General features: G+C 47.2%; 1 protein-coding gene across 2 annotated transcripts in view; it reads right to left on the reverse strand.

Annotated features, from left to right (window-relative positions):
* The window catches only part of fbxo45 (F-box protein 45), a 57,387-nt gene that overhangs the window by 24,503 nt on the left and 6,092 nt on the right, over window positions 1-26,792 (reverse strand). Inside the window, exon 3 of one of the 2 annotated variants that reach the window (XM_084326645.1) lies at window positions 17,754-20,821. The exons of the other annotated variant lie outside the window; for it this stretch is intronic. Within the exon in view, the coding sequence (XP_084182771.1) occupies window positions 20,636-20,821 (186 nt within the window). The 3' untranslated portion in view covers window positions 17,754-20,635. Of the gene's footprint in view, window positions 1-17,753; window positions 20,822-26,792 lie in introns of those variants that run through there. 2 annotated transcript variants of the gene reach the window in all.

Here is a 26,792-nt window from a genome sequence, read left to right on the forward strand (position 1 = left end):
TTGTAAAAGAAACTGTTATCTGTATGTAGAGGGAGTTATATATGTTATCTGTTGTATATATAGGCATGTTTTGTTTGTTGTTGTCTTGTCTCCCTCTTGTGTCTACATATCCCCATTCTCAGGTGTCTCCCAGTCCCAGTTGCAGCAGCAGCTGGTCAATCAGCAACTTACCCCAGTGCAGCAGCAGCTGAGGCGTGGCATGTCAGCAATTTGTTAAGCCTTAAGGTCCCCCTATAGGGGGACCCTGCTTTTCTTTATCATAAATCGATCAATAGAGACCGTATTAGATCCCCAATTATCATATCATGGAAAAGCCACACTCATTGGCTACAACCCTGTGCAAAGAATTTCGAGATCGCCAAATGATTGACGGAGCTAGAGCCCCGGGAGTCAGGGGTGGTAATGTGTACTTTTGCGTACTTTGGGGCACGCCTCACATATCGGCATGTAACTCGAGAACCGCTGAACGGATTTTGTCACCTGAAAGGGAAATCGACAGGCAACAAATAGGGCTTTAATTCTATCTATATATTGTATTAAAAGAAATGCACACCCGAGCCACTAGAGGTCGGCAAAGAATCGTCCACATGTGGGCCCTTGGATCAGGTCAATGTTTTTAAATGTTTTTTTTTGTAGCCAAGAGTAAAGACCATAACCCTATCAAAAACAGTAGTCAAAGTGTATATTTTCATTTTTACCGATGTTTTATACGATTTATTGGAAATACAAATACATACCCCCAGGTCCCTAGATGTTCCTAGATACCAAGAACATGCAAATTGACCTTGTAGAAGTGGAGCAATCTTCCATTTACTTAGGCATGTACCTTTAGGCAAAAACGGTCTACAGATTAACAGGTTAAGCTCCACACCCCTTCATATACCCCATTGTGTGCAGTGTTAGGGAGCTCCCTGGTTCATTTGGTTGTGGTAACTATTCTGTGTCTTTGTGGGAGAGCTGGTCTTTTGTAGAGCTGGTGAAGGCTCTGGTCTTGTGTAGAGCTGGTGAAGGCTCTGGTATTGTGTAGAGCTGGTGAAGGCTCGGGTATATTTTGTAGAGCTGGTGAAGGCTCTGGTATTGTGTAGAGCTGGTGAAGGCTCTGGTACTCTGTGTTGTTTGGTGTAACTCTCATAGTATATTTTGGTGTTTGTAGTACATTTCTGTTTAACCCTAACCCTGTGTATATTTATTCCTTTGTCACCCAGCCTATGGTGATTCCTTTTCTTTATATTAATCTTTTGTTTCGCACACAGGGACATTGAGGACAGGAAGATACCCTGGGGTCTACATTTTTGCATCACGTAGGTGACCTGATGTTAAAGACACCAGCCTTAGAAGTGAGCACCGCCACCTGTACTTTTGGGCGTCCGCGCCTGTAAGGGGGGGGTGGGTTTTCATTTCCTTTTGATATTTCATTTGGTGCCACTAGGTAGTCCTCCTTGCTCTCTGTGTTGTTGAGTTTTTGTGTTTATAAAAATAAATACTATAATTTTTGCAAATTGTTTCATGGTATTGTGTCATTGCACCCTCACCTACCCTGTCTGTGGCCTTGTGTTGCGTCTCCTTACTGGGGTATGTAACAGAAACACTCTCACTTATTGGCCCCTTGTAAAAGTGGAATTAGGAGCCTATCATCCTGTGGTCTATAGAAGGGGCTCTAATCTAAAAGACAATTTGGCTCGTGACAACTGTAAGAGAAAGCAAAGCAAATGCTCTTAAAAACCTTTAGCTAATGGGTGCTATAAATGATTAACTGTACTTTCTTTTAGTCATCCTCATGCAGGAAAACATTACCCGGTCAATGATGTCATTACACATACCTCATCACATGTGATATACATGATCACGTGGCCTGTTTGTATTGGAAAAACATCAACAATCCTAAAGAATCGTAAACAAAGAATAAGTGAACACAAAGGTTGATAGGATGATAGAGTAAATCCAGTTGAGCGGTCCACTTTAATGATTTCAAACGGGATGTTTGAGAAGATGAAAAAAAACTGAATGAGGTGGTGATGTGGGGAACATGCTGAACTAAAGAGAGGTGTGTTGGATTTTTACTTTGCAGACCCTTTCTCATAAAAATATGATTGAGGAGATCCCTTGGCATGTTATACTATAAGGATAGAATGGTGTACAGCATACTAACTGCTGCCATGCTAACTCCAGTCATTTTTATTTAATGTCTCCCCCCCCCCCCTATATTTTATAGGTATATTTGGTGGTTTATCAAGAAGGAAACTGGTCTTTTTCTGTATTGATCTTTGTTGTTTGACATCTGCAAGCATCTGTTTGTATGCTTTCCTATTGCAACTGTTATGCTTTCTTGTTGTTGATTTCTCAATTAAATCAGTGCTTTCAGCTGAGTGGGGGGAGGTGCTTAAACTATATATTTATATTATTGTCAATTCCAAGAAAGAATCCATACTTGATGAATGTCTATATGGACCAAAACTTTGGTTTTCATTGAATAAAGAGCACCTACGGGTGGCTGCAATTCAAAACTGGCCCCGGTAAATGTCAAAATCCCACCCCCCACCCCACCAACCCCCTCTAATGTACATTTTCTTTCCATTTCCATTTAGCTGACATTTTTATCCAAAGTGACTTACAAGTTCTGTACAACAAGTCATCAGGAAGGGCACAACTCTATCAGCAATTTTTTTTATTATGTTCTTTCTTTCTTACATAGTACCGTATATTTGTATGTCTCTATATGTCTTGATGAATTGAAAATGGATACCCTTATGTAAACAAGACAAAAGTATTTTTCTGGTCTTCATCCTCTTAGCAGTTGTTTGTATTGAGCTGTACTGTATTGTACCCATTCTGCAATCTGTTAATAAAGTTTTCAATCAATCAATCAAACAGACCAAAATAATTGTAAATGGACTGCATTCATATAGCGCTTTTATCCATACAGTAGCGCTTCACAACTTGCCTCACATTCACCCGTTCACTCACACATTTACATACCGACGGCTCTACCTCCTGAGCCACTGTGAAAAGAGTCAGGAGGAAACTTATCTTGTGAATAAAACCTGGCTGTTGTCCCAAACTATGTAACATTTTGTTCACAACAAGACACTATAAGCTCTGGTTTTTACACCAGATTTTATTTGTCTATGATGGGTTTTCAATGCCATAATATCAAGTGAATTTGTAAAAGCCTCTGAATGGAAACTAAAAGGGGGATTATATTTGACCTTGAGCCAGCACTGTCCTCCTATTTTCTCTCCCCCTGTCTACATAAGAATGGAGGATATTTCATAACACCCAGCTCATTTACATTGAACAATAACTGAGCTCTAGGGCGGCTAAGTGGCGCAGTGGGCAAGGCGCTCGCCACTAACGCAGGAGATGCTGGGTTCGAGCCCAGCTCTCTGCGTTGCTTACGGCTTGGCTGGTCGTTCATACTAATACAATTGGCAGTATTAGGGGGTGGGAAAGCCGGTGGGTGGGGATCGGACGTTGTGGACAGCGACTCCTACAGGTCGGTTGGTGCGCCTGTACAGCACAGTCAGGAAAGTATCGGGGGCAGCGTGAGCCTGCCCACTGCGGCAGGGGGTCCATACAAAATGTTGGTAACATTTTATTATGGCCTCATTCCAACATATTAACCTGTGTAAATGTGTGCAAAAATGCTGGTGACGCTTGCTATTCCAACAGGACACAGCTAGCTAAATTTAAGGAGAAAGCGTCATTCATCTCGTTCCATGTATAAAACTCGAAACGTGTGTTCAGCGTGACTGAAAATGACAGAGAAAACCACACGTGGAGTCAAAAGGTCTGAAGTCAAGCCAGACGGACACGTTGTACCAATAAGGTTATGATTTAGCTACTTAGTCTCACCTTACTTCCTGATTCAATTTGCTGCCCGCCTTCTGTTCATTTTAAGATGATGTAATCTCATGTAATCTAGCTTTTGGCTCGGTAGGCCTGACAACAGCCCACACACTGGTATCGTAATAACAACCCATCCTACATTTGGACAGATTTATTGGAGGTATCAATAGTAATCAAAAAGCCATTTGAATGTGTTTTTAAATTGTTTACATTAAACCTCAGATCCAATTTTAGTTTTATCAAACCTTTCATGTCACTGGTTCTCCCAGGCTTGATTGATTGATTGAAAACTTTATTAACAGATTGCAGAATGGGTACAATACAGTACAGCTCAATACACACAATTGTTAAGGGGATGCAGACCAGAGAAAGACTTTCGTCTTGTTTACATCAGGGTCCCCCATTTTCAATTCATATAGACATTTATGACATACACAACATACATGGGTAACAGAGCATGAGGTGAGGCGGACCTTTAAAAAAGTGAATATCAGGAAGGCAGCAGGTCCGGACGGCATCCCCGGCCGCGTCCTAAAAGTCTGTGCCGACCAACTGGCCCCAGTATTCACTGACATATTTAACCTGTCCTTAGAACAGGCTGTCATCCCCACCTGCCTGAAGAAGTCCACTATTATCCCTGTACCCAAAAAATCCAAGCCTGCTTGCCTCAACGACTACCGCCCTGTAGCTCTCACCTCCATAGCCATGAAGTGCTTTGAGAAGCTAGTAAAGGGCTACATCTGCTCCTCCCTCCCCATCAACATGGACCCCCTGCAATTTGCATACCGCCCCAACAGGTCCACGGAGGACGCCATAGCCCATGTGCTGCACACAGCAGCATCACACCTGGACAAGAGGCAGGGGAACTATGTGAGAATGCTATTCATCGACTACAGCTCGGCATTCAATACCATAGTCCCCTCCATACTCATAGCCAAGCTCAGGGACCTGGGCTTGAACTATGACCTCTGCCAGTGGGTCTTGGACTTCCTGACTGGCAGACCCCAGGTGGTGAGAGCAGGCAACTGCACCTCCTCATCCATCACCCTCAACATAGGGGCCCCCCAGGGCTGTGTTCTGAGTCCCCTCCTCTACTCCCTGTACACACACGACTGTGTGGCTCAGCGGAGTAGCAATACAATCATCAAATTTGCTGACGACACAGTGGTGGTGGGCCTGATCTCTGCCAACGACGAGAGGGCCTACCTGGAAGAGGTCAAGGTCCTGGCGGGATGGTGCCAGGAAAACAGCCTCTCCCTGAACGTCAGCAAAACAAAGGAGATGATTGTGGACTTCAGGAGGTCGGGGGTCAAGGACTACAGCCCCCTCAGCATCGACGGGGCACCGGTTGAGAGAGTCAACAGCTTTAAGTACCTCGGAGCCTACATATCCGAGGACTTGACATGGACCACACACATTGACAGTGTTGTGAAGAAGGCACGACAACGCCTCTACTTCCTCAGGCGCCTAAGGAAGTTCCAAGTCAGTCAGAAGATCCTTAAGAACTTCTACTCATGTACAATAGAGAGCATCTTGACCGGCAACATCACCTCCTGGTTTGGGAATAGCACTGCACAAGACCGAAGCAGACTACAAAGAGTGACACGTTCAGCCGAACGCACAATTGGAGGGGGGCTCCCCACCCTCCAGAACATTTACAACAAGCGTTGCAAGGGCAAGGCTAAGAGAATCATTAAAGACTCCAGTCACCCGAACAACTGCCTCTTTGAACTGCTGCGGTCAGGCAAGCGATACCGGAGTCTCAAGGCGAGCACAGAAAGACTCAGAAGAAGCTTCTATCCCCAGGCCATCAGGCTGCTAAACGAACAATGAACACTACACAACAACAACCACCAAACGCACATAGCACACACATCCACACGCACACACTCACTTTAAACAAACACACTGTAGCACCCACTCCACACACTTTATAGCACACACCCACTTTAAACAAACACACTGTAGCACCCACTCCCCACACTTTATATTTATTGATGAAGGATTGCACTACAACTCGTACACCTTACTGTATATTGTACCTAAATTGTACCTCATCCCATTTCTGCTTTGCACTATATAGTACTGTACATTAGTACACTGCATAGTATTGTATATTATATGGTAACTCAGAACATTGTACATATGTCTATACCGAACACTGTGACCTCATTTTCTTCTTCTAAAATTACATGCTATACTATGTTATTTGATACTATCTTGTCTAGCACAGTCTCTGGAGCGTAACAGTAAGAAGCATTTTGTATGAAAGTATTCTGTACTTCTGTATGACAACTATTAAAGAAACTTGAAACTTGAAACTTACATGACATTTATGGCATAGGGACATATAGGTATTTAGTACTGATACATTTGTGACATAAACGGTATTCAAATATACAGTACTGTTACCCCTAGATCCTGACAGAGTATATACATATGATGGGGAGGGGACTGTACATTAGGAGGGGGTGGGTGGGTGGGAGAGAAATATACATACGGCGGGGAGGGAATATATACATGCGGTGGGGAGGAGACTGTCTATTAGGAGGTGGTGGGGGTTTTGGGCATTTACGGTGGCCAGTTTCGAATTGCAGCCTCCCGTAGGTGCTCTTTAAGAGCGGTTTTGAATGTGGGTAGGGATTCACATTCCTTTACAGCTTTGGGTAGGGCGTTCCACATTGATGTGGCATAATTGCGAAACGTGTTTAGTCCCTTGTTTGAGCCGAATCTGGGTTTAACATGATTTGTTGAGCTTCCTCTGGTGTAGTGGTTGTGGTATTCACTGACCTTTGGGAAGTATTTTGACATGTACATGGGTACCTTAGTCGTATAGTGTATCTTGTAGACCAGGCCCATTGCGAGTTGCTGTACTCTGTCGTCTACTCTAAGCCATCCTAGGTTGTCAAAGTGGGCAGGGGTGAGGTGGGTTTTGGGGGTAAGGTCAAGTAGTAGTCTGACCAGTTTGTTTTGTGATGTTTGTAATCTTGTTTTAAGCGCCTTTGAGGTGCTTTGGTACCATGAGGTGCATGCATAGTCGTAGTACCCTTGAATGAGTGCTCCTGCCAGAGTCTTCAGGGTATTCTTGTTTACCAGAGAGGAGATCCGGTACAAGAATCTAGTTCGTTGGTTGACTTTTTTTTTTATTACTGTAACTGAGGGGTACAATTCCCTGACTGTATTACTAGATATGATACTTACTACCACTACCTTTGTACTTAATATTCGGCCACCCAGTACACGGCATAAATATATTATCATGAACACTCTCACGTAGATGAAACGGATCCAACACAAATGTACGAATTAGAAACAGGTCTTTATTTCCTACACAGCGATGGTGTGTAGAATAAGCACTTAATCACTTAATTACATTTATGAATTGAAATAGTATGCACTTTTATGGCAAGGAGTATTCGTCGGTATATCAATAGAGAATGTCCAATCTCTAAAGGCGCAGGTGGTAAATATACGACCTGGAATAGTTAAGGAATAACAGCAATGATACTTTAATGATTATAGGCTGGATACACTAGAGGGGGTTAATCCAGTCGCTTGTAAGCCGACAGGAGTAGGAGGGGGGGGGGGGTAGAATCCAGCTGCCTCGTCCGGCCAAGGGTATCCCAGGTGAACCCACTGTAGTGCCGTTCAATGCGCCGGCGATCCTTGGACCACAGATGAAAGCAGGTGGACTCTTTGTGGGCCGGCTCTCTCCGGTCCACGGGGGAGAGACGTGAAGAGACCTCGTCTTGCAGAGCGTCTCCTCACCTTGCGTCCTCTCCAGGGGGGGGGGTTCCAACACACGGCAGTGTCGGGGGTCTTTATCCATGGAATAATCAAAGTATCCAAAGCATAATCCGTGCCTGGGAAGGCGGGCTGTCGTCGGTAGAATAATCCGGTATACAGGTCCACTCGCTCGTCGGCTCTGGGGCTCCTCGGGTGCAGCTTCACATAGGGTCAACCACCCTGGGTAAGCAGCCAGTTCTCTGCCCGAAACGATGGGGTACTGACTACGGTAGTATTCTCACCGCACGAAGCACTATATATTAACAGACTATTATTAGCTTAATAGACTACGTCCAACTCGACGATATAGTGCCAAATATGACTATTCAAATATTAATATACACGATGTCTCAATACCGATGGTAGGCGAACTTGGCCTTACTCCCACACGTGGCGTCGCGGGGAGGCTTTACGTCTGTGACTCTATTGGAGGGTAAGAAACTGGACTGAAAAGAAAGTCCTACTTTAGTAGCGCAGTATATATACGCACTATGAACAAATAGTCCCATTAGTGGTGCGGTAGCCAAATTCCTACGCGGAACTAGGACTTGTTCGTACATGTCGAGCGGTACGTTTGAACTGGGTCTGAGGGGTATGGCAGCCTGGCACCAAGGTCTCGACCAATAGTAGAATGGAGACTATTATGGGATGTTCAGTAGGCTAGAATGGATATTCAATGCATATTGTACAAGGAATATACAAGGGATATCAGGGAATATTAGAGAATATACAAATACAATTAAATATATATATATAAATAAATATATATATTCGGTTTAATCTGGCCCTTCACAACAGCCACCCCCTGAATAGGTCCCAGACCTAATCAGTTAAACAGAGACAGATTAATCGCGTTGTCTATTTACACATAAGGGTTTGCTGTAGGGGTCAGTCAACTTCACAAAGTCATAGGGTTGTAGGGTCATGGTCATCATCGATTGTGTCTGGGAGTCGAGGCAGTTCTATGAGCCTTGCCACGGGACGGGTGTAAGTGCGACCCTGGACAAGCACTTCAGCTGCTCGGACCTTGCCGTCGGCACCGGTGATCACTTTGCTTACGCGGCCGGCCGGCCACATAGCTCTGGGCAGTGATTGATCAATAATCATGACGACTGTTCCTTCTGTCAAATTGTCTCTCTCCTTTACCCACTTCTGGCGGGTCTGTAGAGACGGTAGGTAGTGCAGTAGGAAACTGTTCCAAAACTTGTCGGCTAATACTTGGCTGTACCTCCACATTCGTCGGCCGTTCGCTTCTTCAGGCCGGTACATTGTCTGGGGTAATGCAGGATCTAGCCGCCCCATCAGGAGTGTGTTGGGGTCTGCGGAGATAACAGTGCTCAATCCACAGAACACAGGCTTCTTATTCTCAGCCTCCTCCTGACTGGCTTCCCTCGGGATAGGCATGGGCCACTGTCCTTCCGGGAGTCTTAGGAATGCGGGGCCGTCACTGTAGACATTGCGACGGGTGAGGTCATCCAGGGGCATCCCCCGGGTGATGACGTCAGCTGGGTTCTGTTTTGTATCAACGTAGCGCCACTCTGTTTCTCCGGTTAACTCTTCGGTTAAGTCTTGAATCTCGGTGACTCTGACTCCCACGAAGACTTTGTACTTGCATGAGTCCGATTTGATCCAGGCGAGTACCGTCGTGGAATCTGACCACAGGATTGTTCTAGACACCGGTATGGTGAGCTCACGTTGGATGAGCGTGGCTAGGTGCGCTCTGGCTAGGGCTGCGCAGAGCTCTAGACGTGGGATAGATTGTTGCTTGCGTGGGGCTATTCTCGAGCGGGCGAGGACAAATGCTGTGTAGATCTCTCCCCCCTGGTCTTGGGCCCGCAAGTAGGCTACTGATCCGTATGCGACCTCTGAGGCGTCACTGAAGACGTGTAAGTCCATTTTACCAGTCGCTTGTAAGCCGACAGGAGTAGGAGGGGGGGGGGGGTAGAATCCAGCTGCCTCGTCCGGCCAAGGGTATCCCAGGTGAACCCACTGTAGTGCCGTTCAATGCGCCGGCGATCCTTGGACCACAGATGAAAGCAGGTGGACTCTTTGTGGGCCGGCTCTCTCCGGTCCACGGGGGAGAGACGTGAAGAGACCTCGTCTTGCAGAGCGTCTCCTCACCTTGCGTCCTCTCCAGGGGGGGGGGTTCCAACACACGGCAGTGTCGGGGGTCTTTATCCATGGAATAATCAAAGTATCCAAAGCATAATCCGTGCCTGGGAAGGCGGGCTGTCGTCGGTAGAATAATCCGGTATACAGGTCCACTCGCTCGTCGGCTCTGGGGCTCCTCGGGTGCAGCTTCACATAGGGTCAACCACCCTGGGTAAGCAGCCAGTTCTCTGCCCGAAACGATGGGGTACTGACTACGGTAGTATTCTCACCGCACGAAGCACTATATATTAACAGACTATTATTAGCTTAATAGACTACGTCCAACTCGACGATATAGTGCCAAATATGACTATTCAAATATTAATATACACGATGTCTCAATACCGATGGTAGGCGAACTTGGCCTTACTCCCACACGTGGCGTCGCGGGGAGGCTTTACGTCTGTGACTCTATTGGAGGGTAAGAAACTGGACTGAAAAGAAAGTCCTACTTTAGTAGCGCAGTATATATACGCACTATGAACAAATAGTCCCATTAGTGGTGCGGTAGCCAAATTCCTACGCGGAACTAGGACTTGTTCGTACATGTCGAGCGGTACGTTTGAACTGGGTCTGAGGGGTATGGCAGCCTGGCACCAAGGTCTCGACCAATAGTAGAATGGAGACTATTATGGGATGTTCAGTAGGCTAGAATGGATATTCAATGCATATTGTACAAGGAATATACAAGGGATATCAGGGAATATTAGAGAATATACAAATACAATTAAATATATATATATAAATAAATATATATATTCGGTTTAATCTGGCCCTTCACAACAGCCACCCCCTGAATAGGTCCCAGACCTAATCAGTTAAACAGAGACAGATTAATCGCGTTGCCTATTTACACATAAGGGTTTGCTGTAGGGGTCAGTCAACTTCACAAAGTCATAGGGTTGTAGGGTCATGGTCATCATCGATTGTGTCTGGGAGTCGAGGCAGTTCTATGAGCCTTGCCACGGGACGGGTGTAAGTGCGACCCTGGACAAGCACTTCAGCTGCTCGGACCTTGCCGTCGGCACCGGTGATCACTTTGCTTACGCGGCCGGCCGGCCACATAGCTCTGGGCAGTGATTGATCAATAATCATGACGACTGTTCCTTCTGTCAAATTGTCTCTCTCCTTTACCCACTTCTGGCGGGTCTGTAGAGACGGTAGGTAGTGCAGTAGGAAACTGTTCCAAAACTTGTCGGCTAATACTTGGCTGTACCTCCACATTCGTCGGCCGTTCGCTTCTTCAGGCCGGTACATTGTCTGGGGTAATGCAGGATCTAGCCGCCCCATCAGGAGTGTGTTGGGGTCTGCGGAGATAACAGTGCTCAATCCACAGAACACAGGCTTCTTATTCTCAGCCTCCTCCTGACTGGCTTCCCTCGGGATAGGCATGGGCCACTGTCCTTCCGGGAGTCTTAGGAATGCGGGGCCGTCACTGTAGACATTGCGACGGGTGAGGTCATCCAGGGGCATCCCCCGGGTGATGACGTCAGCTGGGTTCTGTTTTGTATCAACGTAGCGCCACTCTGTTTCTCCGGTTAACTCTTCGGTTAAGTCTTGAATCTCGGTGACTCTGACTCCCACGAAGACTTTGTACTTGCATGAGTCCGATTTGATCCAGGCGAGTACCGTCGTGGAATCTGACCACAGGATTGTTCTAGACACCGGTATGGTGAGCTCACGTTGGATGAGCGTGGCTAGGTGCGCTCCGGCTAGGGCTGCGCAGAGCTCTAGACGTGGGATAGATTGTTGCTTGCGTGGGGCTATTCTCGAGCGGGCGAGGACAAATGCTGTGTAGATCTCTCCCCCCTGGTCTTGGGCCCGCAAGTAGGCTACTGATCCGTATGCGACCTCTGAGGCGTCACTGAAGACGTGTAAGTCCATTTTACATGTCTCTGGCCTCACCGTGGGTGGGAAGTAGCTTCGGCGCATATTAACGCCTGGGAGTGAGTGGAGCTCCATCTCCCACTCTCTCCAGGTGGATGCAAGGTGTGCGGGAATGGGGTCGTCCCAGCCCTGGTCCTTGTCCCACAATGCTCGTACAATCATTTTTGCCCTGGTGGTGTACGGTAGAATACATCCTAGCGGGTCATATTGTCGGGCGAGTGTTGTGTACACACTCCGTCTGGTGGTCGGCGCCGCCGCCGGCCTTCCCTGCTCCGTAGTCAGGGGCTTGTGTCTGTAGTGAAGCGAATCTGTTTTGAATCGCCACACCAATCCCAGGGTCATCTCCTGGGCTTCTCCCGGGATTGTAGCCATCCAGGTCTCGCTGCTGGCTGCCTTGTCCTCGGAGGAGAGGCTGCGCAGTACTTGCGGATCGCTGCTGGCCCACTGCCTGAGATCAAAGCCGCCTTTGATCAATGAGGCGCGGAGTTTAATCAGGAGAGCCTCGGCTTCTTCCTGGGTTGAAAGGCTTTGTAGACAGTTGTCTACGTAGAAGCTGTTCTTTACGCTGTGTCGGACCTCTTCGTCCGCTGCTGGGTCCTCTGCTACATGTTTCTGTAGTGCAAATGTCGCACAGCAGGGGCTGCACGTCGTTCCGAAGGGGAGGACTTCCCATTGGTAGATGGCTGGGTGCTCATCTCCTGGCTTCTCTCTCCATAGGAACCGTAACAGGGGCTTGTCCGCCTCTACTAATCTCACCTGCAGGAACATTCCTTTAATGTCCCCGCTGATGGCCACCTTTTCCTGGCGGAAGCGGAGTAGAACGCCGAGTAGGGAGGGGCCGAGTGTGGGACCGGGCAGTAACTCTTCAGATTTTGGGATCCGATCTGGTAGCTGCAGTTAAATACTATGCGGTCTTTACCGTTGTGATGGACCTTGTGGTGGGGCACGTACCACGATTCAGTGGTCTGGTCAGCCTCTTTAATGTCCATCTTTGTGACGTGTCCCGCTGTGATGAGCTTCTCAATCTCAGCGCGGTATACACTCTCTTGGGCGGGGTTCTTGGCTAAGCGCCGCTCCGTGTTCAGCAGGTACCGTTCTGTGGCGTCTGTCTTGGCGTGGAAAGTAGGCATTCCTTCTCGCCGCAGGAGTGGCGTGGCGTATCTCAACACGCCGTTGACCGGGACTCTCTTGGTCCCTGTCTCGAGGAGGTGAATTGCGTAAATGTCATCTTTAGAGCGAATGTCTTTCTTTCCGTTCTTAAAGGGCATTTGTTCTAGGGTCCATAGCCGCTCTACGTGTTGCAGGAGTGCGGTTTCTCCCTCTGTGACTCGGGAGTGGAGACATCTAGTGGCTGTACTTCGGTTGAGAGATTTGGCGAGCGGGCCTTGGAGAGTCCATCCCAAACGGGTCTCGACTGCTGCAGGGCAGCCTCGGGGTCCGGTATGAACCCGGTCTATCGGGACAATGAGGTCTGCATGGTCGGAGCCTATCAACAGGGTCGGCATAGCATTGTCTATGAGCGGGATCGGTAACTTGCGCAGATGTGCATATTTCTCCATCAGCTTGGCGACGGGGTATGTGTACCGCGACAGTCCTATTTCTTGGCTGGTGAAAGCGTCTGCAATCTGGTACCGTCGCTCAGGCTGGCCGCTTGCTGCGATAGAGAATGAGACATTCTCGCCCTTTATCGTCTTCAAATCTCGTCTTATTGTCCGAATTGTCATTTGGGTTTCGCTTCCCCGCAGCCCTAGCTGGGCCGCAGCGGAGGCGAGCAGCAGGGTCTTCTCTGACCCGTCATCGAGGACGGCGTAAGTGTCCAGGACTTTATTCTGGTAGCTTAGTGTCACACGCACTACTTTTAGGAGTACTCGGGCTCCACTGCTGCTGGCGGGATCGATGTACATGACGCTCGCTTTGCGGCTGGACGGTGCAGGTGAAGGGCGCCGTCTGTTACTGTCGTGAAGTATGTCCAGATGGGCTCCATCGCACTTGGTGCACCTTTTCTTTAAGCGGCATTCGGCTGCCATGTGTGAGCGCGCACAGCGAAAACAGCGCTTGTTGGACTTTATCCATTGACCTGCTTCCTCCGCGTTCAGCTTGGGGAAGGAGTCACATTGCGCTAGCCAGTGTTCTTTCTCACAGTAGGGGCACACTATCTTCCACTTCTCCGTTCTGGAGGGGGTACTGTGGCTCCTGCTGCTCGGTACTGACTCCGATTGGTGCATCACAGTCACCGATCTTCTTCCATCATTTAGTCGTCTGGTTCCTTCTCTGGAGCCAGGGGTGCTCCGTCCGAATGTATCTAGCCGTAGGCTGCTGACTTCTCTCGCCAGGAAGTCTGCTAGATCGAGGAGGTTCGGTTCGGGGCCATTCGGGTCTCTGTGGTCCCTCTGCCGCCTAAAGCGCTCCTGACGAGCGGGCGGCAGCTTCTCCAGAATCCTTTCCACATTTGAGTTGGCGTAAAGTTCATACTTCCCCTTCTCTCTTTGCGCTCCCAACATCCCTACCAGGGACTGCACTCTGATGGACAGGTCGTCCAGTGCTCGATTGTCTATTGCTGGGGGTAAGCGGTCGATGTGTCGGATCTCCTGGATCACGTAATCCCATATGCGCCCATACCTCTGGTCCAATGCTACCAGCGCTGCTGTGTATGGGGTGGTGGAAGTCGCGTAGGCGAGCGCTATATTATGTGCGCGGGGCACCTTTAAGTGCTGCAGTAGGATGGCGTATTTGTGGCGTTCATCCGATACATCCACCAACATGGTCTCCAGACACATGCGGAGTTCTGTATACTGGGCCCGGTTCTCTTGGGTGAAGTCGGGTACCATAGGCGTGCCAATGTATGACGCTGACTGTGGATACATCGGCGAGCGTTGGGGGAGAGGCCTCCTAGGCGAGTCTCCTCCCGCTCCTTGGTATGGGCTGGTACCGGCAGTGTACCATGGCCCGCTTGTCCAGGTGCTGTTCCTCGGTGCGGGTCGTGCGTCGTGCTCACCCGTGTATAGAGTCGGGGGTCTGTAGCGCAGCTCCGCGGGAGTATAGCCTGGGCTGTACCGGACCTCCTGGTCCGGTAGAGTACTGTGCTGTCTTCGGGCGTGGTTCTCCTCCTCTTCCTCTTCGTCTTCAGTTAGGTCATCCAGTGCTTGTAGTCTCTGGTTTAGCCTCTCCACAGGATATGCTGCTCCTTCCCGGTTGCTAGGTCTCGCTTGGACCGGTGGGGGGAGGTGGTCTGTGGGGGGTATAGACCTCGTCTGTTGGTCAAGTTCAGGGTTGTTTACTCGGCTAGGGGATGCCGCCCTGGAGGTGTGTCTAGACGAGTTCCTGGAGCCTCTGGCGGAGGGAGAGGGTGTTGTCCGTCTGATCAGCTGTTCTATTAGTTGCGCTTGCTGTCTGTCGCGCTCTGCGTCCCGTAGAGCACCAGCAGCTGCTCGCTGGCTGTCTGCTCGGTCTCGGGCCACATTCTCTTCCATCTGAATGCGTCTTATTTCCAGGCGTATGTGCTCTTCTTCGCTCCGTTGCTGTATCTGCAATCGATCGCGTTCACCCTGGAGTCTATCGCGTTCAGTAGAGGCTTTCAGGCTGACGAGGAATGCCTGCTGTAGGGTCCTTTCTGCCTCGCTGGGAGAAGGCGGTTGTATAGGGGAGCCTTCCCTCGGGGTACTCCTTGCGGAGCCTTGGAGCTCTATCTCCTCGGTGCTCTCCCCGTCTTCTTCCGTGCCGAGTTCTCTCTCGGTAGCGTTGTATTCCTCCCGGGACTCATCGGGGACTACTTCTTCAGTACTGGCGGGGTGTGAAGTCATGTCTGGTTCCCACTGGTCCCCACCGTGAACTTGGTCAGTTACATTAGAGCCCGTAGGGGCCTCTATGGTCGGGGTAGTCTGGGCGTTGGGGTTAGACATACTTTTACTTTCTAGTTTTACCGCGTTTACTGTTAGTAGAAGACTAGGTTGTTGACTGACAGCGTAAGCCTCTAAGTACTGAGGGAGCCGTCGTTCGCGCTGCGGGCGTTGGTTAGGAGGATCGTTTCGTGGAGTGTTCATCATAGGCCATTTCAATATTAATAACACTATATTAATATTACACTAATTACCATCCGGCTCGAAGGACCAATTGTAACTGAGGGGTACAATTCCCTGACTGTATTACTAGATATGATACTTACTACCACTACCTTTGTACTTAATATTCGGCCACCCAGTACACGGCATAAATATATTATCATGAACACTCTCACGTAGATGAAACGGATCCAACACAAATGTACGAATTAGAAACAGGTCTTTATTTCCTACACAGCGATGGTGTGTAGAATAAGCACTTAATCACTTAATTACATTTATGAATTGAAATAGTATGCACTTTTATGGCAAGGAGTATTCGTCGGTATATCAATAGAGAATGTCCAATCTCTAAAGGCGCAGGTGGTAAATATACGACCTGGAATAGTTAAGGAATAACAGCAATGATACTTTAATGATTATAGGCTGGATACACTAGAGGGGGTTAATCCAGTCGCTTGTAAGCCGACAGGAGTAGGAGGGGGGGGGGGGTAGAATCCAGCTGCCTCGTCCGGCCAAGGGTATCCCAGGTGAACCCACTGTAGTGCCGTTCAATGCGCCGGCGATCCTTGGACCACAGATGAAAGCAGGTGGACTCTTTGTGGGCCGGCTCTCTCCGGTCCACGGGGGAGAGACGTGAAGAGACCTCGTCTTGCAGAGCGTCTCCTCACCTTGCGTCCTCTCCAGGGGGGGGGGGTTCCAACACACGGCAGTGTCGGGGGTCTTTATCCATGGAATAATCAAAGTATCCAAAGCATAATCCGTGCCTGGGAAGGCGGGCTGTCGTCGGTAGAATAATCCGGTATACAGGTCCACTCGCTCGTCGGCTCTGGGGCTCCTCGGGTGCAGCTTCACATAGGGTCAACCACCCTGGGTAAGCAGCCAGTTCTCTGCCCGAAACGATGGGGTACTGACTACGGTAGTATTCTCACCGCACGAAGCACTATATATTAACAGACTATTATTAGCTTAATAGACTACGTCCAACTCGACGATATAGTGCCAAATATGACTATTCAAATATTAATATACACGATGTCTCAATACCGATGGTAGGCGAACTTGGCCTTACTCCCACACGTGGCGTCGCGGGGAGGCTTTACGTCTGTGACTCTATTGGAGGGTAAGAAACTGGACTGAAAAGAAAGTCCTACTTTAGTAGCGCAGTATATATACGCACTATGAACAAATAGTCCCATTAGTGGTGCGGTAGCCAAATTCCTACGCGGAACTAGGACTTGTTCGTACATGTCGAGCGGTACGTTTGAACTGGGTCTGAGGGGTATGGCAGCCTGGCACCAAGGTCTCGACCAATAGTAGAATGGAGACTATTATGGGATGTTCAGTAGGCTAGAATGGATATTCAATGCATATTGTACAAGGAATATACAAGGGATATCAGGGAATATTAGAGAATATACAAATACAATTAAATATATATATATAAATAAATATATATATTCGGTTTAATCTGGCCCTTCACAACAATTACATTGGATGCCATTTTGTCACAGGAAAGATTTTCCTCTAGGATGGAACCCAGGTAGGTAATTTCGTCTTTCCTTGACAATATTGTCACCCACTGTAACTGAGAAGCCGTCTGCGTCGGCGATGGGGCGCCATTTAATTTATTTAACCTTTATTTTACCAGGTAGTCACTTGAGATCAAATGCGAATCACATCTATGACCGGCGATGTCACTATACTCACTCATTCATTCAGGACCGATTCGATCACTCACGAGTCATTCACTCACGCCTAGCCGCTCTGCCCCCTAGTGGTGACTCACAGGCATGGCACTTTGTGTAAAACCAGTTCAATCTATGCCAGAATGCTTTACATCGATGACACTGTGCGTCATCAAAAAATACATTAATAATCAGAATTCTAAGAGGACACTTTGTGTATGACAGGTTAAAGGGGCAGGGGGTCAAGCTCAATTTGGACCCTATCTGTGCACGACGTGCCTGCCTGCTGACATTCTCTCTCACACACACACAGCTTTAACAAGTTGAACAACACAAGTTTAACATTGGCACCATGTAGACTTTATTATCAGGCTTTTAAGACCCCACCAATAGTACCACGGATAAAACCTAGAAATAAATAGTATGTAATACTATAACATCACAATAAAAAAGATACACAATAATAATAACATTGTACAGGTTTAAGTTTACACCATTGGATTTTTCTAAAGGAGTGACACGGTGCAATATGGGGCATAATATGCATGCATACATGACCCGTCTGAGAGCAGACTTTTTGAAAGTTGGCCTAAATCTTCTAGTGTATATGTTGGCGTATGCAAGTACATCAGGTTGCGTCGTTTTGGCCTAAGAATAATCCCTCCGATCCACTCTTATGTGGTAGTTTTAACGGCACCCCAATGAATCGTGTGTAGAATTAACCCTCGAGACTGAGAACTGTATTCACCTCATGTCTCTAGGCAACAAACCACTTTTGTAACTGACCTATCTTGAGCTCCGTCGTCTCTTTTCTTCATCCTCCAATCACAACTCTCGGATGAGGAAAACTAAGCAACGTCGCGATTGGAGGATCAAGAAAAGAGGGCGGATAGATAGGTCAATTCCACTTCCCATGTGGCACGTGACACAGTTGCCAGAAATGGACATTAGCCTTCAAGGTCAGTCAATCCTAAATAAAAAAAGAACACCAAGCCACTGTTATTATTTCTTTACACTTTGTTACAAGGAGAATTAGCTAACTGTGCAGGTTTGCCCATATAGAAGTATTATTTATTCGACTTGGGAATATCCACACTGGCTTTGCCACGAAGTTAAGCAACCGAAGATAAAAACACGATGGAGAAAAATGGGCAGGATGAAATATGGTGAATAGGTGCCTTTATACGTTTTCAGATGAACAATGTTTTTCAAAGCTCATAACCTAAAGAGGGTAAGTTGGGAGCGTTGTGTGTGTGTGTGTGTGTGTGTGAACATTCCCCCTTTTGAGGTGTATAATTGCACCTGTGTGATTAGAATTTGGTGACGTCACGATAGCTATACTGTCATTGAGGCCAATGGGAGTTCTAGAATAAAGAAAAACTAAAAACAACCTCACACCTCAAAGGGTTAAAGGCAGTAGAGGTTGAGTACTTTCATAACGATGGCTTAAAATAGAGCAGGCCTCCTGGATTTTCAATAATCGTGACCAATCGAAATTCAAACCAATAATCCCAAAGTTTCCCACCCCTAGAATTTAAATGTTTACATAATGTTGTGAACAGATACCTTGGTGCATAATATTCAATTAATGTTGACTGAATCCACATTTGTGTAAAAACTCTATTTCAGAAGTGCCGGGGGTGTGCGCTGCAATGCATCATGGGATTGGGCCAGGAGGACTGAATGATGTCAAAGAGGCCAACATGCACAAAGTTTGTCCGAGGAAAGCAACGGTTGTGATTGGAGGATCAAGAGAAAAGGGCTGGGCTTGAGAGATTATGAGCGCTTACAATGTCTCATATATAGGCTGGCCTATGACAATTACAGTGATGTATGCGAGTTACATTTCTTTTTACAGTATAGTCACCACAGTTCATATAGACTATTTGGTTCGGTTGTCCTCAAAACAGACATAAAACTGCATGTAAAAGGTTCAGATGGGGGTGTAAATCCCATCAAATGAAATCAAAATCCTCCTGTAAATAAGAGTTCCAGCAGCAGTTCTACTTCCACTTGGAGGCAAAACAAAAGAAAACCTCGATGACAGATCCCTGCCACTCCGCTTTAGTCCACCCCAAACTCAAAACCAGGAAGCAAAGGGTCTGGGTTCCATTCTAGCCTGACACGTCTCGTTAAAAATACTGCCGCTTATAAAGTCAATTTGACTCATCGTGGTGGTGTGTTGGGGTCAGCGGTCTCTCGTCCCGCAACGAATTCCTGTCGATGTAATCAGTATTGTATTGGAGTATTGGAAGAACAAGCTGATTATCTGAGTGTCTGAACTAATTAATTTGCTATGGGACTGCCCTGCTGTGAAGTCTTCGCAGGTAGAAGTGCATGCCATGATGTCGGGGAGATTGTAGATGTTGATCTTCCCTCTGTCTCTGCATTTTGGGTTAAAAATAAATAATTAAATAAAAGCCTGATAATATAACTAGTCCCATGATTATACTCCTTTGGGCATTAGGTTTGCTTTTAGTTAAGTATTGACGGTTCTCAACTGGAAGGAGCTAAAGCCAGCCTGGACACGACAGGAGAACATTGAGCTGAGGGTTGCATGCATGTATATGTCTATGTGCGTGGCAGGTATACCCACAGTTGCATCACTCTCTGAACTTGTGACAGGTACACAATATGCCATGTAATATGTCTATGTTTAAAATGCTAAATTTTAAATAGAAAATTGTAACTATATAAAAAGAGAACATCCAAATCAAAGCTAGAGTAAGCTACACTGTCACTGTGGCAACAGGCTGTTAAGCAGGCTGCGTAAGGCTTTTTACATTCAAGTCATACTTGTTGGCTCTAGTACAGAAACAGAGAAAATGGGTCTTTTCCCAATACTTTACTGCGATTACACTGCCAGGAATTCATGACAGGATGAAGGACCAGACCCCAACACACCACACCATGGGGAGTTAAAAGTCACATTATAAGCAGCCATCCATGGGCCTGGCGTGTCAGGTTAGGTTCTATTCCGGCAGCAGTGGAATGTCAACAGTTCTTTGTCGTCCTGTATAATGCCAGCGAGTCATTCTGCTTGGGGAAAAGCTGGCATGGGACCACTTGGCTCCCCCCCACGGAAATAAGAATAAAAAATAACAATGTGCTAGCGACAGTTTGCCAAAATGAAAAGGGAGAGTCCGGCACTCTTCAGCGTTCCCGTTAGTTTTGACAGTGGCACAGAGTCAACTGCATGTTGTTGTTGTTGTGGTGGTTCTAGCCGTCCAGCGGGTTGCCGAGGTAGACCATGGTAACTTCAGTGTTGCCGTATACAGCGGACACAGCAGGGAAGAGACAGGCTCTAGGAAGCCCCCGGAAGGCCACGCCCAGGAACTCAAAGCCCCTCTCGAAGGCCAGCGTCTTGTCGTCCATGTCCAGAATCACTCGTATCCTCTCCCCGATCTGCGGGGGGCGAACAAGGTTAGAAGAAGAAGAAGAAGAAGTCTTTATTTGTCATGCAGATTTAACACGCACTGAGTCGCAGATGAAATGTTCTCTGCACTTCCCATCCCGTCGTCCTCCCCCCCCCCCCCCCCCAAGGGAAGCCGGGAGCAGACAAGGGCTGCAGCGGGCACCAATCCAAGTGCTCCTGTCCATCTTCGTCAGGGACGCGACATCGTTAGCGATCTGTTGTGCATGTTTTTCCATTGGGTTTATCTTATCGGGAGGGGAAACCCTTGCGAGCACGGGGAGAACATGCAAACTTCAAACACGGGGAGATACCCCACCTGGGTAATTGGCAACACGGTCCCCAAGCGAGAATCGAACCCAGGACCTTCTAGATGTGGGGCAACAGTGTTAACCACTACACCACCGCGCATTCACACGTTGGTTTCCGTGCATTCACAGATTACGTTTATTTTTTATCCTCTTTTTCTCCACCTGATTTTCTGTGCTTTTTCCTCCCATCCCAATTTAGTCGTTAAGCCAATTCCCCCCTCCCCTACCTGGTCGTTGTGCGCATGTGCCCCCTACTGGTCGGTCTAGGGAGCCCTGAGGTCTACCACATGCTTCCTCCGACACATGTGGAGACAGCCAGCGGCTCTCTTTTCACATGACAGCGCGGACTCACATTGGTGAAGTGTAAGGTGTGGGAGGTCACACTGCCTTCACCACTTCCCGTCTTTTGCTGTGCAGGCGCCCAGACCTGACCTGTAGGAGTCGCTGTCCACAACGCCAGATTACCACCCATCAACTTCCCTCCCGCTAACTCAGCCAAACGAGTTAGTATGACGGCTGGCCCAAGCCGGAGGCAATGCTGACACCTGGATTCGAGACCGGAGTCTCAATTCACAGATTAAGTTGACATTTTCTTTTGAATTCCATAATAAATGTACAGGATTTGGGCCTTGGTGGCAAATGGTATAAAGACACATCATCAACAACTCACAAACAAAAAGGTCCACAGTATGACAGACACACACATGATACAATGATGACAGGACCTCACAGTGCACAGGGCTAGTGTAGCCAGTTTCGTATTGCCATCACTGCGTTGTGTTACAGTTCGACCCAGGGTTTCCGTTAGAAAAAATTGTTGCCGGCCTCAGTGTCCGGTAGATTTCAATCTACCGGTCAAATGAGAGAAATTCCGGTCAGAGTTTATTGAGCTTAAAAACAATTGATAGGCAAAAGAATGACAACAAAACAAAAGAATGACATCATCAAGGCATGTAGATTTATAATATTTTTACTTAAAACTAGGCTACTTTTGCGTATAAAGTCATTATATTCCAAATAAAATAAGTCCCGAGACTCGTGCTGCTGCCGACTTTAAATCAAATAGGTGTCTGTGGGCAGTCGCCCGACATTAATAAACAACAGTCTGTTATAATCACATTTTTATGAGCTAACGAATTCCGTTATATTGGACATTTGTATTAATTATATCAAGCGAAGAACTGAGAAATTTGGCAGAGAGAGACGGCAACATTATCGTGGGTTTGCGTGACGACTCTCTCTCTCTCCACCTCCCAATGACTTATTTGCGAGAGTATGTCGATGCAGAGCAGCAGATTCAGCTGTTATTGGCTCTTTTCTGGGGACCGCACAGCAGCGCCCCCCACCCAACATTGAATTGAAAATGGCTGAATTGGAGTACTGCTGGAGTACTGCATTGTGCTGCTGCTGCTCCGGCTCTGCAGCTTCACAAAAGTTCGCACACCCAGCACTATGCTCTCGCTGACAACGTCGTTGTCATTATTAGAAGCAACGATGAAACAAATGTAATGATTGTTTCGTTCATCGCATAGGCTATTTAATTTTAGCCTATTTTAATACAATTCAAATAATCAAATTGTGCTTAGACTCAGGGAATTATTTTCACCGGACATTAAGACCGGAGAGATTAAATATGTCGGACTTCAACAGATTTTGCCGGTCAAATACCGGTAATTACCGGCTAACGGAAACGCTGGTTCGACCCCTGTGAAGGGATTGCCCTGAACGAGTCTCGAACCCCGGTCTCCTGCGCCGCGGGCAACATCGCAGACCACTATACCAAGAGGTGAATTCACTTCTTGGTAACGTGTCTGTATGCCTTTTAACCTGTTAAGCTGTAGGAATATTTCACCTAAAGGTACCTGCCTAAGTAACTGGACGATTGCTTCACTTCTGCAAGGTCAATTTGCATGTTCTTGGTATCTAGGAACATCTAGGGACCTGGGGGTATGTATTTCCAGTGTCAGAAATATTGTGTCTGTTACTAGGCTGAGTAAATTGTAATGAAGAAAAGGAGAATATAAATGATGATTTATGATTTTTGCATCTTTGATCAAAAATTGATACGGGTAGGAGAAAATGCTCACTGAGCTCATTCACCACCTTATTGAGGTCATGTGTACAAAAAATCTAAGCAGATGAATAAAGGGAAGATGATTAAACAGAAGGATTTGTAGATACAGTAATGAATGATAATCGATTTTAATTATAAATTCATATTTGACCTTAAACTTGACCTTGACCTTATTATGGCCAAATCATACATCTATGGATAGGGAAAATTCTCCTCTTTCCAATGGCAGGATTTAGTAATTTCCTTGCGGTTTTTACGATAATTAGCATTTTCAGATAAATTCGTATTTCCGATAAATCGTATAAAACATCGGTAAAAATGAAAATATACACTTTGACTACTGTTTTTGATAGGGTTATGGTCTTTACTCTTGGCTACAAAAAATATATATTTAAAAACATTAACCTCTTAACACTTTAATCGCCGGAGACGCCGAAACTCGTCATTCCCCGCCATGCTCATTCTGCCGAAGACGCCGTAACACGTCTTTGATATCAATATTTCAAAAATCTGTGATCGAAATCATATTTCTCCCCCGGGGACCTGAGATATACTGCTGAGTCCCACTCAACTCTCTAACGGTTCAAGAGCGCCATCTGGTGGCCGATCGGCAGATCGCCCAACAGGAAGTGATCTGTGGATGAAGTGGTGCTCACCAATATTTCGTCCGGGAACTCGCTATCGTTAGAGGGACTCCATCTTGACACAGTGAACACCGATCAGTGCAAATAACTCGATAAACAACATGATTTGGACGTATATACTATTATACAACCTGGAAATGGATCGGGTATTTCTACATCCCATAATAGGAATATCTCTGCTCCACGCTCATCGCCCAACGGCGCGAGGAAGATACGGTAAGATTCAGCGTTTTTTTTTAACGTGTTCCATATAAACTGCTCTGATGATCATATCACCCACACTAGATGAATGATAGAACGTTGCCCACGGAATTATAAACAACCCCTCGCCCATCCGGTCAACATCAGATCATACGTACGACTACCGCCCTGTAGCTCTCACCTCCATAGCCATGAAGTGCTTTGAGAAGCTAGTAAAGGGCTACATCTGCTCCTCCCTCCCCATCAACATGGACCCCCTGCAATTTGCATACCGCCCCAACAGGTCCACGAAGGACGCCATAGCCCATGTGCTGCACACAGCAGCATCACACCTGGACAAGAGGCAGGGGAACTATGTGAGAATGCTATTCATCGACTACAGCTCGGCATTCAATACCATAGTCCCCTCCATACTCATAGCCAAGCTCAGGGACCTGGGCTTGAACTATGACCTCTGCCAGTGGGTCTTGGACTTCCTGACTGGCAGACCCCAGGTGGTGAGAGCAGGCAACTGCACCTCCTCATCCATCACCCTCAACATAGGGGCCCCCCAGGGCTGTGTTCTGAGTCCCCTCCTCTACTCCCTGTACACACACGACTGTGTGGCTCAGCGGAGTAGCAATACAATCATCAAATTTGCTGACGACACAGTGGTGGTGGGCCTGATCTCTGCCAACGACGAGAGGGCCTACCTGGAAGAGGTCAAGGTCCTGGCGGGATGGTGCCAGGAAAACAGCCTCTCCCTGAACGTCAGCAAAACAAAGGAGATGATTGTGGACTTCAGGAGGTCGGGGGTCAAGGACTACAGCCCCCTCAGCATCGACGGGGCACCGGTTGAGAGAGTCAACAGCTTTAAGTACCTCGGAGCCTACATATCCGAGGACTTGACATGGACCACACACATTGACAGTGTTGTGAAGAAGGCACGACAACGCCTCTACTTCCTCAGGCGCCTAAGGAAGTTCCAAGTCAGTCAGAAGATCCTTAAGAACTTCTACTCATGTACAATAGAGAGCATCTTGACTGGCAACATCACCTCCTGGTTTGGGAATAGCACTGCACAAGACCGAAGCAGACTACAAAGAGTGACACGTTCAGCCGAACGCACAATTGGAGGGGGGCTCCCCACCCTCCAGAACATTTACAACAAGCGTTGCAAGGGCAAGGCTAAGAGTAGAGCTGCCGCGGTATTGATATTTTCCTTACCGCACGAATTTGCGAAATATTTCCTACCGCCGCGGTAATTACCGCACAGTGCGCACAAAAAAAAAAAAAAAGTTTGAATGCATTTTTTTTTTTTAGTAGTCTACTCTTATAGCCTGCCTCTAGTCTAATGGCGCTTTTCCACTGCATAGTACCTACTCGACTCGACCCGCTTTAGGCACCTGGTACTTTGTTCCTTTTCCACTGCAGCCAGGTACTACTACTCCGTTTGTCTCCGTGTGGGGAATGGGGATGCAGGCGGGGCCGCCGCCGCTCGCTTGACGCTTGTGTACACTGAAAGCTCCGTGGGCATAGATGTCCGAGGGCTTGCAGCAAGCCAGAGTTTAACACAGTTTCAATCAATCAATCAATAACAACATTAACCAGACTCTCGTTGCGTCTATTCTGCCAACACTAACGTTACCTCTCATTGTGTATTCTACCAAGCAAACCCGGGTTTAACGTTACCTCTCTCGTGTATATCGGCTGACTGTAGTAATAACAACAACAAACTTAACACATCAGCGATCTTGTTGTGACACTAAACTCTCCGCTCGGTGGTAAATTGGGTTGATGTCGGTTTTGTTTCATCAATAAATAAGGCAGAATACACAGTGAATCCATTCTTTTTTGTTTATTGCACTTGGTTCTGTCGCAAACAAATCCTGAATGAAATGCATCCTTAGCGAGGCAGTAAAGATGGTGGCGCGGCGTTCTGTTTTCGTTCAGAGGCTACAAAGTGTGACGCGTCGAGTAGGGGGTATCTGCAGAGCCGCAGAGCCAGGCTGGACCAATAGGGTCGCTTGGAACCGAGTAGGGTATATCTGCAGAGCCGCAAGCCGCAAGCCAACTTTATTATTATGATAAAAACCAGCGGTGACGCGGTATTCAGCCTAACTCTGCGGTGAGCGTGATGCAACAGCGATACCGCGGTAATGCGGTTATCGCGGCAGCTCTAGCTAAGAGAATCATTAAAGACTCCAGTCACCCGAACAACTGCCTCTTTGAACTGCTGCGGTCAGGCAAGCGATACCGGAGTCTCAAGGCGAGCACAGAAAGACTCTATCCCCAGGCCATCAGGCTGCTAAACGAACAATGAACACTACACAACAACAACCACCAAACGCACATAGCACACACATCCACACGCACACACTCACTTTAAACAAACACACTGTAGCACCCACTCCACACACTTTATAGCACACACCCACTTTAAACAAACACACTGTAGCACCCACTCCCCACACTTTATATTTATTGATGAAGGATTGCACTACAACTCGTACACCTTACTGTAAATTGTACCTAAATTGTACCTCATCCCATTTCTGCTTTGCACTATATAGTACTGTACATTAGTACACTGCATAGTATTGTATATTATATGGTAACTCAGAACATTGTACATATGTCTATACCGAACACTGTGACCTCATTTTCTTCTTCTAAATTACATGCTATACTATGTTATTTGATACTATCTTGTCTAGCACAGTCTCTGGAGCGTAACAGTAAGAAGCATTTTGTA

Source organism: Notolepis coatsorum (genome assembly GCF_963971535.1).
Source record: "Notolepis coatsorum genome assembly, chromosome: 12".
NCBI lineage: Eukaryota > Metazoa > Chordata > Actinopteri > Aulopiformes > Paralepididae > Notolepis > Notolepis coatsorum.